Raw genomic sequence first — 13343 nt, 5'->3', positions numbered from 1 at the left:
ATGCTAAAAATTCAGGCCATTCTGATCACAACACAAAGACTTTCTCATTCACATCCTTAACCTCAGACAATAAGTATCAGCTACACCAATATTAAATTCATACAGTCAATACGAAACCTAGGTGTTACTCTTGACGGTACTCTCACACCAACATGTCATGGACATATGCAAGGCGGCATATCTTGAGCTAAGACGCATCAGCTCCATTCGCAGATATATTTCAGTTGGTGCCACTAAAACACTTGTGTGTTCATTAGTACTTTCAAGACTGGAGTATTGTAACTCAATTATGTCTGGTTCATCTCAATATCTACTCCACAAACTTCAAAAAGTTCACAACACAGCTGCTCGGATCATACTTAGAGTACCATGATCAGAGCACACATCCTCGCTGCTCTGTACCCTACACTGGCTATCCATTCGATCCAGAATCAAACACAAAATTTGTTCTCTGTGCTACGTTTCACTGACGTTTCACTGACGGACTCTAGTCCAACATACCTCTCCGACCTCACCCATGTGTACACACCAACAAGATACTTACGCTCCGCTTCTGACAATCGTATACTCATTATTCCCACTATGAAAACAAAGTCAAATGGACAGCATTCTTTTGCATACCAGGGCACAGCAACATGGAATGAATTGCCCACTGAACTTAGACACAAAGACACTGTGATCCCATTCAAGAGTGCTCTTAAAACTCACTTATTTCGACTGCAAGAACAAACTAATTTCATGTTTTTTGTTGTTGTTGTAATCATTTCGTTATATATGTTTTTATGTTATAGATGTTGTCTAATGTTGTAAAGCGCTTAGAGCTTCTAAAGATTAGGCGCTGTACAAAGCCCTTATTATTATTATTATTATTATTATTATGATCCGAACTTGTTACAAAGGGGTTTTATTGGTTCAGCGTGTTTCTTTTGTATATGATGCTATTTGGTGTTTTAATCACAAGGCCCTCCTTGGACCCCCTTATTAGATTGCCTACATATTGTGGCTTGAATTCTTGATTGCCCTGTGACTATATATGTTTAAACAAGGATCATACTGAAAACACAATTCGTGAGGCGGCGGCCAAAGTAATGGTAGTTTATAAATAAAGTAGACTCTCTCAATGGGTTCTCTTACTATAGCTCACTGTGTGGCTTTTCGCATGAGATTGTCTTTACGTACTGGTGCTATTATTCTAGCATAATGCTTCCCACTTGCTCGGGATTTGAATTTCCAATCACGCGGACGTGAGCAATGTAGTTTACTGTTTGCGATTTTATATCGTGTATTTCCTGTAAATATTTTTGCTTTTATCATATCTAGCCCATTTACATTACATGAGAGTATTTTCAAACTTTCCTTTCCCATAATTCAAAAAATTGTTTGCTTTCCATTTCCTTTCGGTTTTTTTGGTTATACTTTAAGTAATGCATTGGCTTAAATCTTAATTGGTGTTGTTGTTCTTTTTGTTGTTACTGTTTCTGTTGCTTTTGTTGTTGTTAGTGTTGTTTTGGGTTATGTTTTGTGAATTTTGTTTGTGTTTTTGTGTTTGTGTTTGGGATGGATTTCCTGGGTCCTTCGGGTATTTTTTGTTTCTTGGGACTTGTAGGTGGTGTTTTGTAATTTTTTGATGTGTAGTTGTGATCATTCGATTGTGATGTTGTTGTTGCTATTGTTGTTGCTGATGCTTGTAATTCTTGTTCATGTACTTGTCTGGTTCTTGAATCGGTGTGATTTTTGTCGTATTTTTATGTCATCTCTTTCAGAATAGTCATTATTTTCTTTGTTCCTGGTGTCTTTGGTGTTTCTGTTGTTTGTGTTGTTGTGATTGGTGTTGATGTCTCTTGTGCTGTGGTATTTCTTTTTTTGTTTGTATTTTGTTTAGGAGAGTTGGATTTCCTTTTGTTCTTTTTCTTTGTCAATTTGGGTGGTGTTTTTGTGTTTGTGTCAGTCTCCATGTCACTAACGGTTGGTGTTTGTTCTTGTGGTATGGTGACTGCTTGTTCTTCCGGTTCTTTGTCTCCTTGTGTGCTTGTAGTTTCCTGTTGTTGTTCTGGTTCTTTGTCTTTTGGGAGTTTTGTGGGAGATTTTGTGTGGCTTGTGCTAGCTGTAGTTTGTGCATAAGTATTTACTTTGTCTCGTGTTTCTTCATTTAGATATAGATCAAGATCTAATTCTAATTCTTCAAGGTCTTGCTGCTTTTTGCTTTTATTAGCGTAACGCCATTTATCGTGGCCTACTTCTTTCCCAACCACCACATGGACGTATCATGTTGCAGTTGTAGAACCACATTTGCATTGGTAGACCAAAAAGTTTGCAAAATTCTGGGATTTTGGGTGCATCTTGTATATCTATTTTGACAATTAATTTTCCTGTACAAAGTCCTGGCATCGTTTTATAGGTGTCATATCTTGCGTTATGTACTTTGATGCCTGTGCGCCTTTCAAAACCTTCTTGGAAAATGTTTTATAAGGTATTTCCTTGGGAAACCTGGGCACATATTTGTCCGTAATTTTTTTCTGAGTTAATTTGGTGATGGGGGAGGTGTTACCTTGACCGACCTCTCACATAGGACAATATTGCCCCGTGGGAGTAAAAAACCCTTTTTTGGAGGTATATAATGAATATCCCTCTCCCTAGGTTGGAGAGAATATCCATATTATGCTGCTTTTATTTCCATCTTGCCTAGTCTGTCTTGTGCGGAGATTTCTGAAAGGTCTAAGACCTGTGACAATGGGTCACGGTAGGCTTTGAATAAGCGTCCCTGCTCTATTTCGTCCTGTCCAGTTTTGAAGTATTGTTTTAATAAAGGCTTCACCGTTAATGTTGGACGAAGCGTTGGTAGCCATTTTTCTACTCAGGTTTATAGCTCTTATAAGGGCTTTTATAATAGAAAAATTGGGCTAAATTATGGTTTCAGTTGTTCAAATTTTTATGTTTCGTCAGGTGTGTAATACAAATTGTTGTTTCCGTGACTGAAAGTAGAGAAGAGAAATATCTCTCCTTGAGTATATAGTAAACTTGCGATCTTCAAACCTTCTAAAGTTTCTCCCTGGAGCCTACTTGGGTGACATTTTCTACTGTATGCGCAAAAATGAATCAAGTCCTTGAAGCAGACTGCTGGCTGACAAGACGCATCCATATTGTAAAGAAATGTACGTACGGTGAGTTATTTATACATAGACATAGTCTGTGCATTGCAGGCATTCGGTTCATCCCATCGGGAGCACTTCGCACGTGCGGCATGGGATGAACCGAACTCACTATTTCGAAATACGACACAATATACATAAATCACCCTCGGGTATCGTTGTACACAAAAAACAAAACCCGAGTACACGTATTCAATGAAAAAAATAATTTTATTCCGTGACAGTGTCTTATACACACAAATATACGTTGCTGTTTATTTACGGTACAATTATAACCGTCATATATAAACGATTGTTTGCATGACGCATCAAATGCTACTTAAATGTTACTTAAATAAAAATATTGTAGTTGTGTAGCTCACAGTTTAGTACCAGATGGCAGGAAAAGGATGCTGAACTCTGGCTTAGAACGAAGAATATACTCATTGTTTATGATTAAGGTCAACCAAGTGCGAGTTGCAGCTTTTTCTAAGTGTTATTAAACGAATATCAAGAGGTAAACACCGGATACGTTTCCACGTAACTATTATCAAAGTTATGCATTTGGCCTGATTGTATTTGTTTTACAAGGAAGAAGACATTTACTGCTGTATCAAATCAAACTGAAAAGTCAAGTAGACGCCTTGAGGTAAATCTCTCTGTCTCTATCAGTACATATATGCCTGTCATAGGAGCATAGGGTTAAGGTTAGAGTTAGGGTTCGGGCTGGGTGTGTTTGCAGGCTCGAGCACTACTCTGAGTGACAAGGTCGATGCGTCATGGCATGGCATTTCACAAAACATTCTTATACTGACGTGCTATTGGGCAAACACGTCCATCTCGATGCTTCTCGATATCTGCCAGTGCTCTCTACCAGTTTTATTAATTCATGCCACCGTTATCAAGCAGGACTACGGCGAACCTGCTTTCTTCGTCTTCGTATTCGGATAATCAACTGCATTATTAACAGAAGTGAAGGTAGATAGGATATCCTGGTGTTTTGTCAAGATCACTGACAGGCGAATTGCTTGACTTCTTCAATTTCAAGGGACACTTTTATTGCCAAAATATAATGAGCACCATCAGAAAAGGGAAAAATTGAATTTGTTTAAAAATGTCATTACTTGTTCTGGAAAAAGTAACTAATTTATTTTGTATTATTCATCCTAATCAGTGTTACTACCTCTGACCTTACTACTACCACTACCACTATAGATACTACTATTATTATTACTACTACTAATACTGATAGTAATACATTTATCACTATGCTACTACCTCGTCGTCTTACATTATTAATGTTGCTGCTGTTACTTCCTCCACAAGTAAATCCAGAGTTATTGATGTTACTACTAATATCAACATACCTGTATTGCTACTTGTAAAATTGCTACTATTGTTACTGCTATCAAAACGGATGTCAAATGCAGAATAGCCCGCTATAACCTACGCATCACAATTATGTTTATCTTTATCAGTAAATGAAGGGCAGCAAGTCTGATGATACAGAACCTAAATCGGGATTACAATATTATGGTAGTTACCTCCCTGTAATGACATATTTACATATTTGAAGTTATTTCTCTTGATATTTCAGGTAGTACAGGACATCATGCAGCTTAAACTCTTGCATATTATCGTAATGGGTGTCCTACTATGGCAGCTTGTTGTTGTGGGCGCACAGGTCTTCAAATGCGTAAGAAGTGAAAACGGATGTGTGAATAATAGTCGGCGGGGATGTACTGGAAAGTGTGTCAAAACTGGAGGAAATAGATGTAGATGTATCCCGGCATCCCGATGAATGATGAATGATGGGACGCTGGTCCATACTGTGAAAGCTTGAGGATGAACATGTTTAAGAAGACTGCCGTATTCATCTTATGCGCGCACGAGGATTGTTTCATCTACATTCTGACAGACATTCAAGCTTCAAATGGAGAACAGGGAACTCCTCGTTATAATCTAATGAATTCATATTTCAATGTATTTTCCAATTTTACTTAAATAACAGATAACTGTATATTGAACGATTGTTTCGTTTCTTTATGTCTTTCAAAGAATGCACGTTATTATCACGTCAGTGATGCGCATGAGATCTCTCTATCGAGGCTGTTTGCTGATGAAGGGTCCGAATTTATAACCTTTTGAGAAACAGACAATTTCATGTAGCATAAAGTCCAGCACGTATGAAAGCTTATCTTAATCGAAAAGTTAATGTGCACATTTTGGTATTATAATAAATTAAATAAATATTACAGTGAAGTGAAAATTATATAGATAAGTAGAGGACACAATGCCGTGTCAAAATAAGTCCAAATATAACTCTTGAATGGTAGTTAAAAATCATTAAATTTTAGATACATTTAGGACAAGTCAATCCAGTTATTATAGGAAGAGAAAAAAAGTATGTTTTTGTTAGTGAATGTATTTGACTATGACCAGTATTTCGAATTCACAGCATAATTCGCAGAAATTATGCAAAAATGAGTTACGGTAGGTCTTAAGTGGCTAATCATTTCCTACTTATCTGGTCGTCGAATTCATGACTGAGATGGAAACAGACAAGCTAGTTGTAAAGAGCATGACTTCCTTTGTATTGGCATTCAACTTTATTAGCCATTGAGGTTAGAATGAGATTCAACTTGCGATAGACTGGAATCAAAATTTCCTAGCCATGGAAAATATCTTAGAACTTCAGTCGTTACTATTACCATGCCGTTATCGTTTTAAGCTCATTCTCGTCAAATGCTCAATGTCATTTACATTTTTAGGTCAATATATCAGTAGAGAATCATTTAACTATAAGCATTAAAATCAACACAATAGTTTACATATTGAAGAAAAAGCAGCCGCCATGAAACTAACAATGCGAAACCTGACTACTGTTTCTATATACGTGCATTTAGCCAAACCCACTGTATTCACCAAGAAACGAAGAAAAACAAACTTTCTAAAACATTCTGAAAGTGTATATCTAACTCCAAAGGTTCTCATGTTGTATAAAAGACCACCATGACAAACCCAACTGAATAAATATTTTCGTTATTGTTTATATCTCGTACTGTGATGATAAATAGCTGTGAGATGGCGACTGCACGGTAGTCTCGTTCAAAGCAGACTGGGCTTCGTGAGAGTTTCGCCAGTGTCTAGGATGGTGTGTGTGTGTGTGTGTGTGTGTGTGTGTGTGTGTGTTTTAAAACAATTTTAACGTAGCTGTAACGATTTTTTGATCATATGATATATTGCTACGATGTCTGCAGTGCGGCAGTTTATAGTGATATCTAAGACTAGGGCATCATGCCGCAGTCACGTAGCAGCAGAAAGAATTAAAATTTGAAAGAAAATTGGCATTAACTGAGAAATTCCCGGCTGATTTTATAGAGGTTGGGTTCCTCAATTTATTTCAAATGCATAAGGGATACTGTAGAAAGGACCAAGTCTCTACATGCATCTGATGCTTTATATGGAGGGTCTAGCCACAATTTAATTGTGATATTAGAGCAAGCAGAACAAATAATTATTAAACAAAACAAATAAAATTAAAGCCACCAGCCCATATTCGATCCCATATATAGTACGCATTACAAATACATTCACTTCTATGATATTATTATTATTATTATTATTATTATTAAATAGTAATTATATCTACTATCATCAAGCATTATCCTATATACTCCAGAGATAGCACTTTCCTTTCTTTTTGGTGTATATTTGCAATTATCTATAGTTAATTATATATACCTTGATTTCTTTCGTAAGGGTCAATAATGACTTTCTAAATAGATGAGAATGTATTACTAGGTCGCCATACGAGTGTCTGCTACGCACGAGTGCAAACTGTTATATAATTACAACTTGTTTCTTTCTATAAGATGCAAGCAATTCCTAATATATTTTGGATAAATATAACAACTTAAAGTCTAGGTTGCAAGTAAGTTCAATCAGTACACATTACAGTTGTACATGTAAGCACTATACGTTGCTGCTGCTGATGGCCTTAATAATAATAATGACCACAGTATACACCATCTGTTAACGAAGTTACTTTTCTAAAGAATTATGCTTTTAATAGCACTGATGTATTACTCATCACTATTGTGTAGCTTAGTGTTTTTCGTGCCAGCTACCCTCCCCCCCCACTGTCAGATTGATATGAATACATCCTTCCAGGGAGTGTATAGTTGTCAGTATGATATAATCCCTTCATGTTTCAGGCTTGTGACATGCATATAACCATAATCTTTTTCATTGACGCCATTCTGTAGAGGCCTTATGCTTAGGTATATCACCATGAAAATTGTTCATAGCGAGGCTTTACAGCACCAGCGATCTACTTTCGATAATTAATTCGAATATTGGTGTTACACTATCCTTAATTTAAATTATGTTCCGGTAACATTTTCTTCCTTTTGAATTAGTTTTGTCCACGGTACATATAGAGTTCCTTTTGTTTCCAACTTCTAGTTGTTTGGGGACAAACTCTTAGGATGAAACATGAAACTAAGTTACTGGTAAATCCTTGTTTTAAAGAATAAAAAGACAATTATTGTTATTGTCCTTGTTCTCTTCAACTTATCAGGGTTGATCAAATTTTTAGTTTTACCCACTTGTCCAGGACAAATTGTTTCAGAAAATTCACCTGTCCGACCTTACTTTTCATTTGTCCTGTATGCGTTCTATCCTGAATGTGTAGGTTCCATTTGCAATACACTGGTGGAATTACCTCGCTGTGCCAGTTTGGGGCTTCGTTAATAACTGCAAACCATCTTCTTTCTCAGTCCGGAAGACACATCTGGCATTTGTCTTGCATATAGATATGTAACCTCCTCCACTGGGTCATCTAGGAGAAAGTCACACGTCGGATTGTCCTATTCCAGAGAAGAAGAACGTTTTACCATCGGTCAAGGTCCAGACAAATAGTCCTCATGGAATGTATTCATCCTGGCTCAGTAATGTATCCCATTATCTTACTATGGGGGAAACCTCAAGTATTTAACTCAGCAGAGTCTAACGAAGTGCAATGCAAAATCACCCATTTATCCATTTTCTTTTCAAAACAAGAATCAAATCTTCGTACGCGTGTGTAACTAATTATCCTTAAAATACATATAAGTCTAAAGTTTACGTCACGAAAGGTGTAGTTGTCTTTAAATAAATATTTATTATTGCCATATTGATAATAATAACAAAATTTCTGATGTACACGATCATGCCGTATTTCATTGTTTCTTCGACAGAGTAGACGATCGTTGCCACTCATAGCCGATCATTGCCGATTAGTGCTCTCGGCAAAGCAGGAAATCACACGGGTGAGCTCAGCATGCTCGCAATTGGACACAAATTGTTTATGTTTAGATATTCTTGTCAAGGAGCTGTTGAACCTTTGGCTGAATTACGTTATGCCCATATCTCTTCCACAACTCGCCACTCGTCGAAGGTATTCCCTTTAGTAAGAGTCATTAATCCACTATTCATCGACTGCTAGCTTCCCAACATGCATTTGCACAAATCTTTTGCTTGCTGAATATTTCTGATAAAAGAAAACTAAAAACTATTAATGTTATTTGTCAAAGCGATTGAACATATCGATATATAATTGTTATGTATGTTGAACATATTTGGTTTTTAAAATGACATATGCCATTATTAAATAACATTTTATGAAGAACGCACAACGCACAATACCTAGATGGTTAGATTGATGAACTCCTATGATGATTGACATGCTTTAATTCCAATATCAGGACTTATCCTTAGGCTAAACACATTGTTCTTATTGCCCAACACTCATCAATTAAAACCACGTGACAAATAACCTTAAAGGATGTTTAGCCGAAATGAACAAGAAATGTCGTTGCTAGACTCGTTTTACAACGGTAATTAAGTATCTGTGTTATGACCACTTGCTGGACTCCTAAAGAGTAGGACTTGATTCGATTTTCAGATGAATCCTGGTCTGCCGCCGTCCTGTATCCATAGGAAAAACGGTTTACACTTATCGCCCAGCAAGTGTACCAAAGCCATTAGGCAGATCACTTAAATAGTCTTAACCCAATCGAATCAAGAAACGTTTGTGGGTCCCTGACCCAAGCCAATCGCTTTGGAGTTTTTGTTTTGGAAGCTAGAACTAGTGAAAGTTTGGCAAGCTCAGCTATAATTAAAGCAATTCGCTCTTGAGTCGCAGCACGGTGGTTGTTCATATAGCAGCTTCCACTGTAAGATACAGAGCATTACTTTCTAGAGAAGGCGCTGTATTGTTCTTCTGGGATCTTAATAAGGACACACCCGTCCTTCAGAACTTGTAACGGAGAACCCAAGTCTTCAGGGGTTGTAAGAGGGCTGATCCGGGATGCATCAACCTATTTATATGATGTGACCAGTTCTGCATCCCATTGCTGTTGCGCATTAGAAGGAAGCCATTTCTGAACGTAGACGTTTTAATTCGAGAATAATACAATCAAATGATAATGTATGTAATATTTCACTGTTTCTTTTCTCAGTGCTGATATTTGCCGAGGGGGATATTGACCCTTGTAACAATGCTAAGTGCGATAAATTATACAGTTCTCTGTTTTTGTCCAGCAATTGATACGGCAAGTGAAAACATAATTTCATGTAGTTTTCAAACGGCTGCACCAAACTCAAAATACCTAGTAAAATATATGAACAATACATTTAGCACTTAAAGAACTGATCAACAACTCGTGGGCTAGCATCTACGCTCCGTGCAAAAATCATTTTATTTCAAATGTTACCATTTTACCGAATATCTGTGATAAAGCAGCCCATAACGAATTCCGATGTGATAAAAGCTTAATAGATTTAGACCTACCCATATTTCTATTTTAAATGGTTTCCGTTAAGGAGGTCGCTGATGTTTGTTTTGTATTGTTTATATTTACTCATTTCGGCGAAGGCGAGTATATTTTGTTACATCACCCATGCACGAATACGACGGTCGGTATGTCCGTGTACCTGTAACAGTTATCTTCATTATAGATCTATCTTTATGATACAAGCGAATACAATAATTATTTTGAACGTTGAAATTGGGTTACTTATATATATATATATATATATATATATATATATATATATATATATATATATATATATATATATATATATATATATATTAAAACATTTGGAACTGTTGTATTTTTAGTACAATCAATACACAAACCTGCATTTATATATAGCTTTTCTATATTTTCTTTTCCATACTTCTGATCTTGTTAGCAAGGGTTACTTCCCTTTAGCACCTCTTAAACATGGTAAATAATGTTATCAATTGTTATGAGAATCTTTATTTTTTGATGAACCATTTCAAGAAAATAAATTGCCTCCAGCACTGCATCATATGAACTTCCAAAAATTAACGTGTATATAACACTTACCTTTAGGTCATTGTATTTAACTGTGTTGTCCACGGGAACAATACGGTAGACTACCTGTGGAAATTCTATTTTAAGACTGAACATACACCATTGTGTTCAGCACATTAATCTCTAGGCCACTCCTTCGAATAGTTTGCCTTTTAGGACGTGCGGGTTGGCGAATCGGGCCTATTTTTTTAAATCCCCAATTACACATGGCGTTGAATGGAGACTTTGCGTAACCCGAGTAGAAAGGATCGTGAAAGACGCTAATGCAAACCGACTACTGTTTTATGTCGGAGCTAATAAAGTCCTTTGTTATGATAAACTAATCCATTAAACACTTGTTTACGTACACGAATAAACAGTTTAGCTTTTGATTAAGCTTGAATGCTCGGTTATACCTCATTTAATTGTTTGGTGAGGAGAACAAAAACTCCATTTGAAACCGCAGACAAAACTAATATAAGTGGCTGGTTCAGGTGGGGTTTATTAGCAGTAGTAGCTCAAATAATGTAGGAAATATTTGTAATCACTCCGTGGGATGGGACCTTCCTTTACTAGGTATACGTATTGCTGTTAAGAAGAGACAAGCGTGACCACAGTTGTATTCCAAGGCTAAAATAATTAGTACCATCGCACGGTCACTCCCCTTAAATTATTCCTTATTCTCGATGTTTATATATATATATATATATATATATATATATATATATATATATATATATATATATATATATATATATATATATATATATAACATGTAAAGACCTACGTGCCATTTATGACTTGCTATCAATGTTGATGACTTAATGAATTTAATACCACCAATAGTAAAGTTATTTGAAACAATTCGAAGTTTCTATATATAACTTACACTAGCATCATATGGACTTGTAAACATGTTTGTTTAAATAAAAGACAGTGATGTGTACACAACAAGTATGCGTGTTACAAATGAGTTCATATCGGTTTGCAAACAACACCTTCTCCGTCATTTCAATATGCCGTAGGTTATACGTACTCGATACGTTGCAAAATCCAATTGACCACGGCCAAGCTATTTATATTTCGTCCTAGTCTGAGTAGATATTAACCAGCATTGGACGGGTCTGCTAGAATCAAGTTCACACACTGCAACTGAACCATACTTATTAGCCAATTATTATGCTTTTGACATTTTGGCAAATGTCAACAGCTATCCAGTCATATGATCGTAAATCCTTAGATATTGTTCTTTACAACGTTAGTATTTCAATGACACGTGATTCATTTAAATGTTTGTTTTTAATATCTTTCAAGGCGTACATAACTTATTTGAGATTCATTTGTATAAAATGTGATACAGACGTATTCTATAACTTAAATCCATATCTCCTTAGATTTTTGTCGTTGAGATTTCTTTATAAAAGCTATGCAGTTGTCTTGAATTTAATTATTTTAAGAACTTTCCGTATTCATTAAAAGAAAATCATGCTAAGTAACATCTTTGTCTCAAATAACTTAAATTTGAAATGGATCGAATTTTAGTGTATTGCAATTAAGGTAGATCTTTCTAGCTATTTTAAGTACCTTAGATATCGCATAAATATATGCCAGGTACAACTATGCACATGTTTAACTTACAAGAGACGCTATATTATAACCACTTAAAGGTTGAACTTTTGTTTTTGTGTCAAAACCTCTGTGTCCCACTCCTAATATATCGAGCCTATTTGTTCTGAAAATTACACACTTAACCTACACAACGTTTTGTTCTTCTGCCTTGTAATTTATACATTCAGTAGAAGAACTGACACTATTATATTTATAATTATTATTGATATAGCAAATATATGAATTTCGATTTCTCTAAACGGCATATCTTCAGTTACACTTGACTTGATGAGATGGAGGAATCCAGCATGAATACAACGCTGCACTTTCTCTTGAAGGAATCATATGCATGTTACTGTTGTTGTTACAATATTCAAAACTGGTGTTTGATGGGCCTGGAGGGTGGTTAATTGGTAGTGTGCCACGTCAAAAAAATGGCAAGATTCGAATCCTCCCATCAATCTAGCCTGAATCAGCTAACGTGGTACATCCGTAAGCAAGGCAAAACCTAAACCAAAATCACAATGGTCATCGCTAATTGCTTTATCTGGAAAACCTTGAAATTTTACACTGAAATATGTTCAACATACTTTCGACTGATTTGACCAAACAAATTGTCTACAATTTACCATATCAGGAATATAGCTATTATCTTTCTTTGGTCCGCCCGTTGAAGACGTCCAAAGCAACGCATATTTTGTATGCCCGTCGCTGAGGTAGAGTAAACCTCTTCAGCGGAGTTTTATTTAGAACCTACAAGCCTACATTTTACAAAATCAGTTTCACATACATTCCTTGACGGGTGCATTGGTGAGCGTTAAATAAATGAAATGAGTTATGGCTAGATACATACATCTGAACTATAAACTTTTGTTCAGCAGGAAGGCACAAAACGTGCTACTTCATTTATTCCTTTCAGTTTTAACCATTATGTGAAATGTGCCTTAAATCCATATTCAATTGATCTCCGTTCGTGCATCACTCCAGAAGACAATATATAGTTAATGTCTCAGCCGCAAATGCAGGTGGGCATAAATATCAGACCCAATTCAGACATACAAATCAGCCCTTAATAAAGTAAAATGCCTAGTTGATATAAAGATAATAACACAAACACCATATATTTAAATGAGATGGAAACGTGTGTTTGTCTGCAAATATGTATCTGTCTTCTTATTTTCAGCAATTAAACATGCAGTGTTACGTTTAAATTAGGATTCAGGCGTGTCGTCCTGTATAT

The 13343-nt window shown here is 36.0% G+C and overlaps 1 protein-coding gene and 1 long non-coding RNA gene across 4 annotated transcripts in view; one reads left to right on the top strand and one right to left on the bottom strand.

The window, feature by feature from the left end:
* The window catches only part of LOC149783998 (uncharacterized), a 31254-nt gene extending 26099 nt beyond the window's left edge, over positions 1 to 5155 (top strand). Inside the window, exons 1-2 of one of the 3 annotated variants that reach the window (XR_016413717.1) lie at positions 3402 to 3777; positions 4726 to 5155. Coding sequence is in view for 1 of the 3 variants with exons in the window: in XM_089932102.1 (XP_089788228.1) it covers positions 4726 to 4751 (26 nt within the window). In the remaining 2 variants the exon portion in view is untranslated. The other 2 variants (XR_016413718.1, XM_089932102.1) reach the window with 2 other exon arrangements.
* A 1343-nt stretch (positions 5156 to 6498) lies between these two features.
* LOC149783997 (uncharacterized) lies at positions 6499 to 10984 on the bottom strand. Its single transcript, XR_016413719.1, has 2 exons — positions 10529 to 10984; positions 6499 to 8661 (listed from the first exon to the last, which is right to left on the bottom strand). It is a non-coding gene; the product is annotated as an uncharacterized LOC149783997 (long non-coding RNA).
* Between the last annotated feature and the right edge of the window lie 2359 nt (positions 10985 to 13343).

Source organism: Sinohyriopsis cumingii, chromosome 14 (genome assembly GCF_028554795.1).
Source record: "Sinohyriopsis cumingii isolate HCF-2022 chromosome 14, ASM2855479v2, whole genome shotgun sequence".
NCBI lineage: Eukaryota > Metazoa > Mollusca > Bivalvia > Unionida > Unionidae > Sinohyriopsis > Sinohyriopsis cumingii.
The sequence above is the reverse complement of the archived record's forward strand: the minus strand, read 5'-3'. Positions and strand labels throughout refer to the sequence as shown.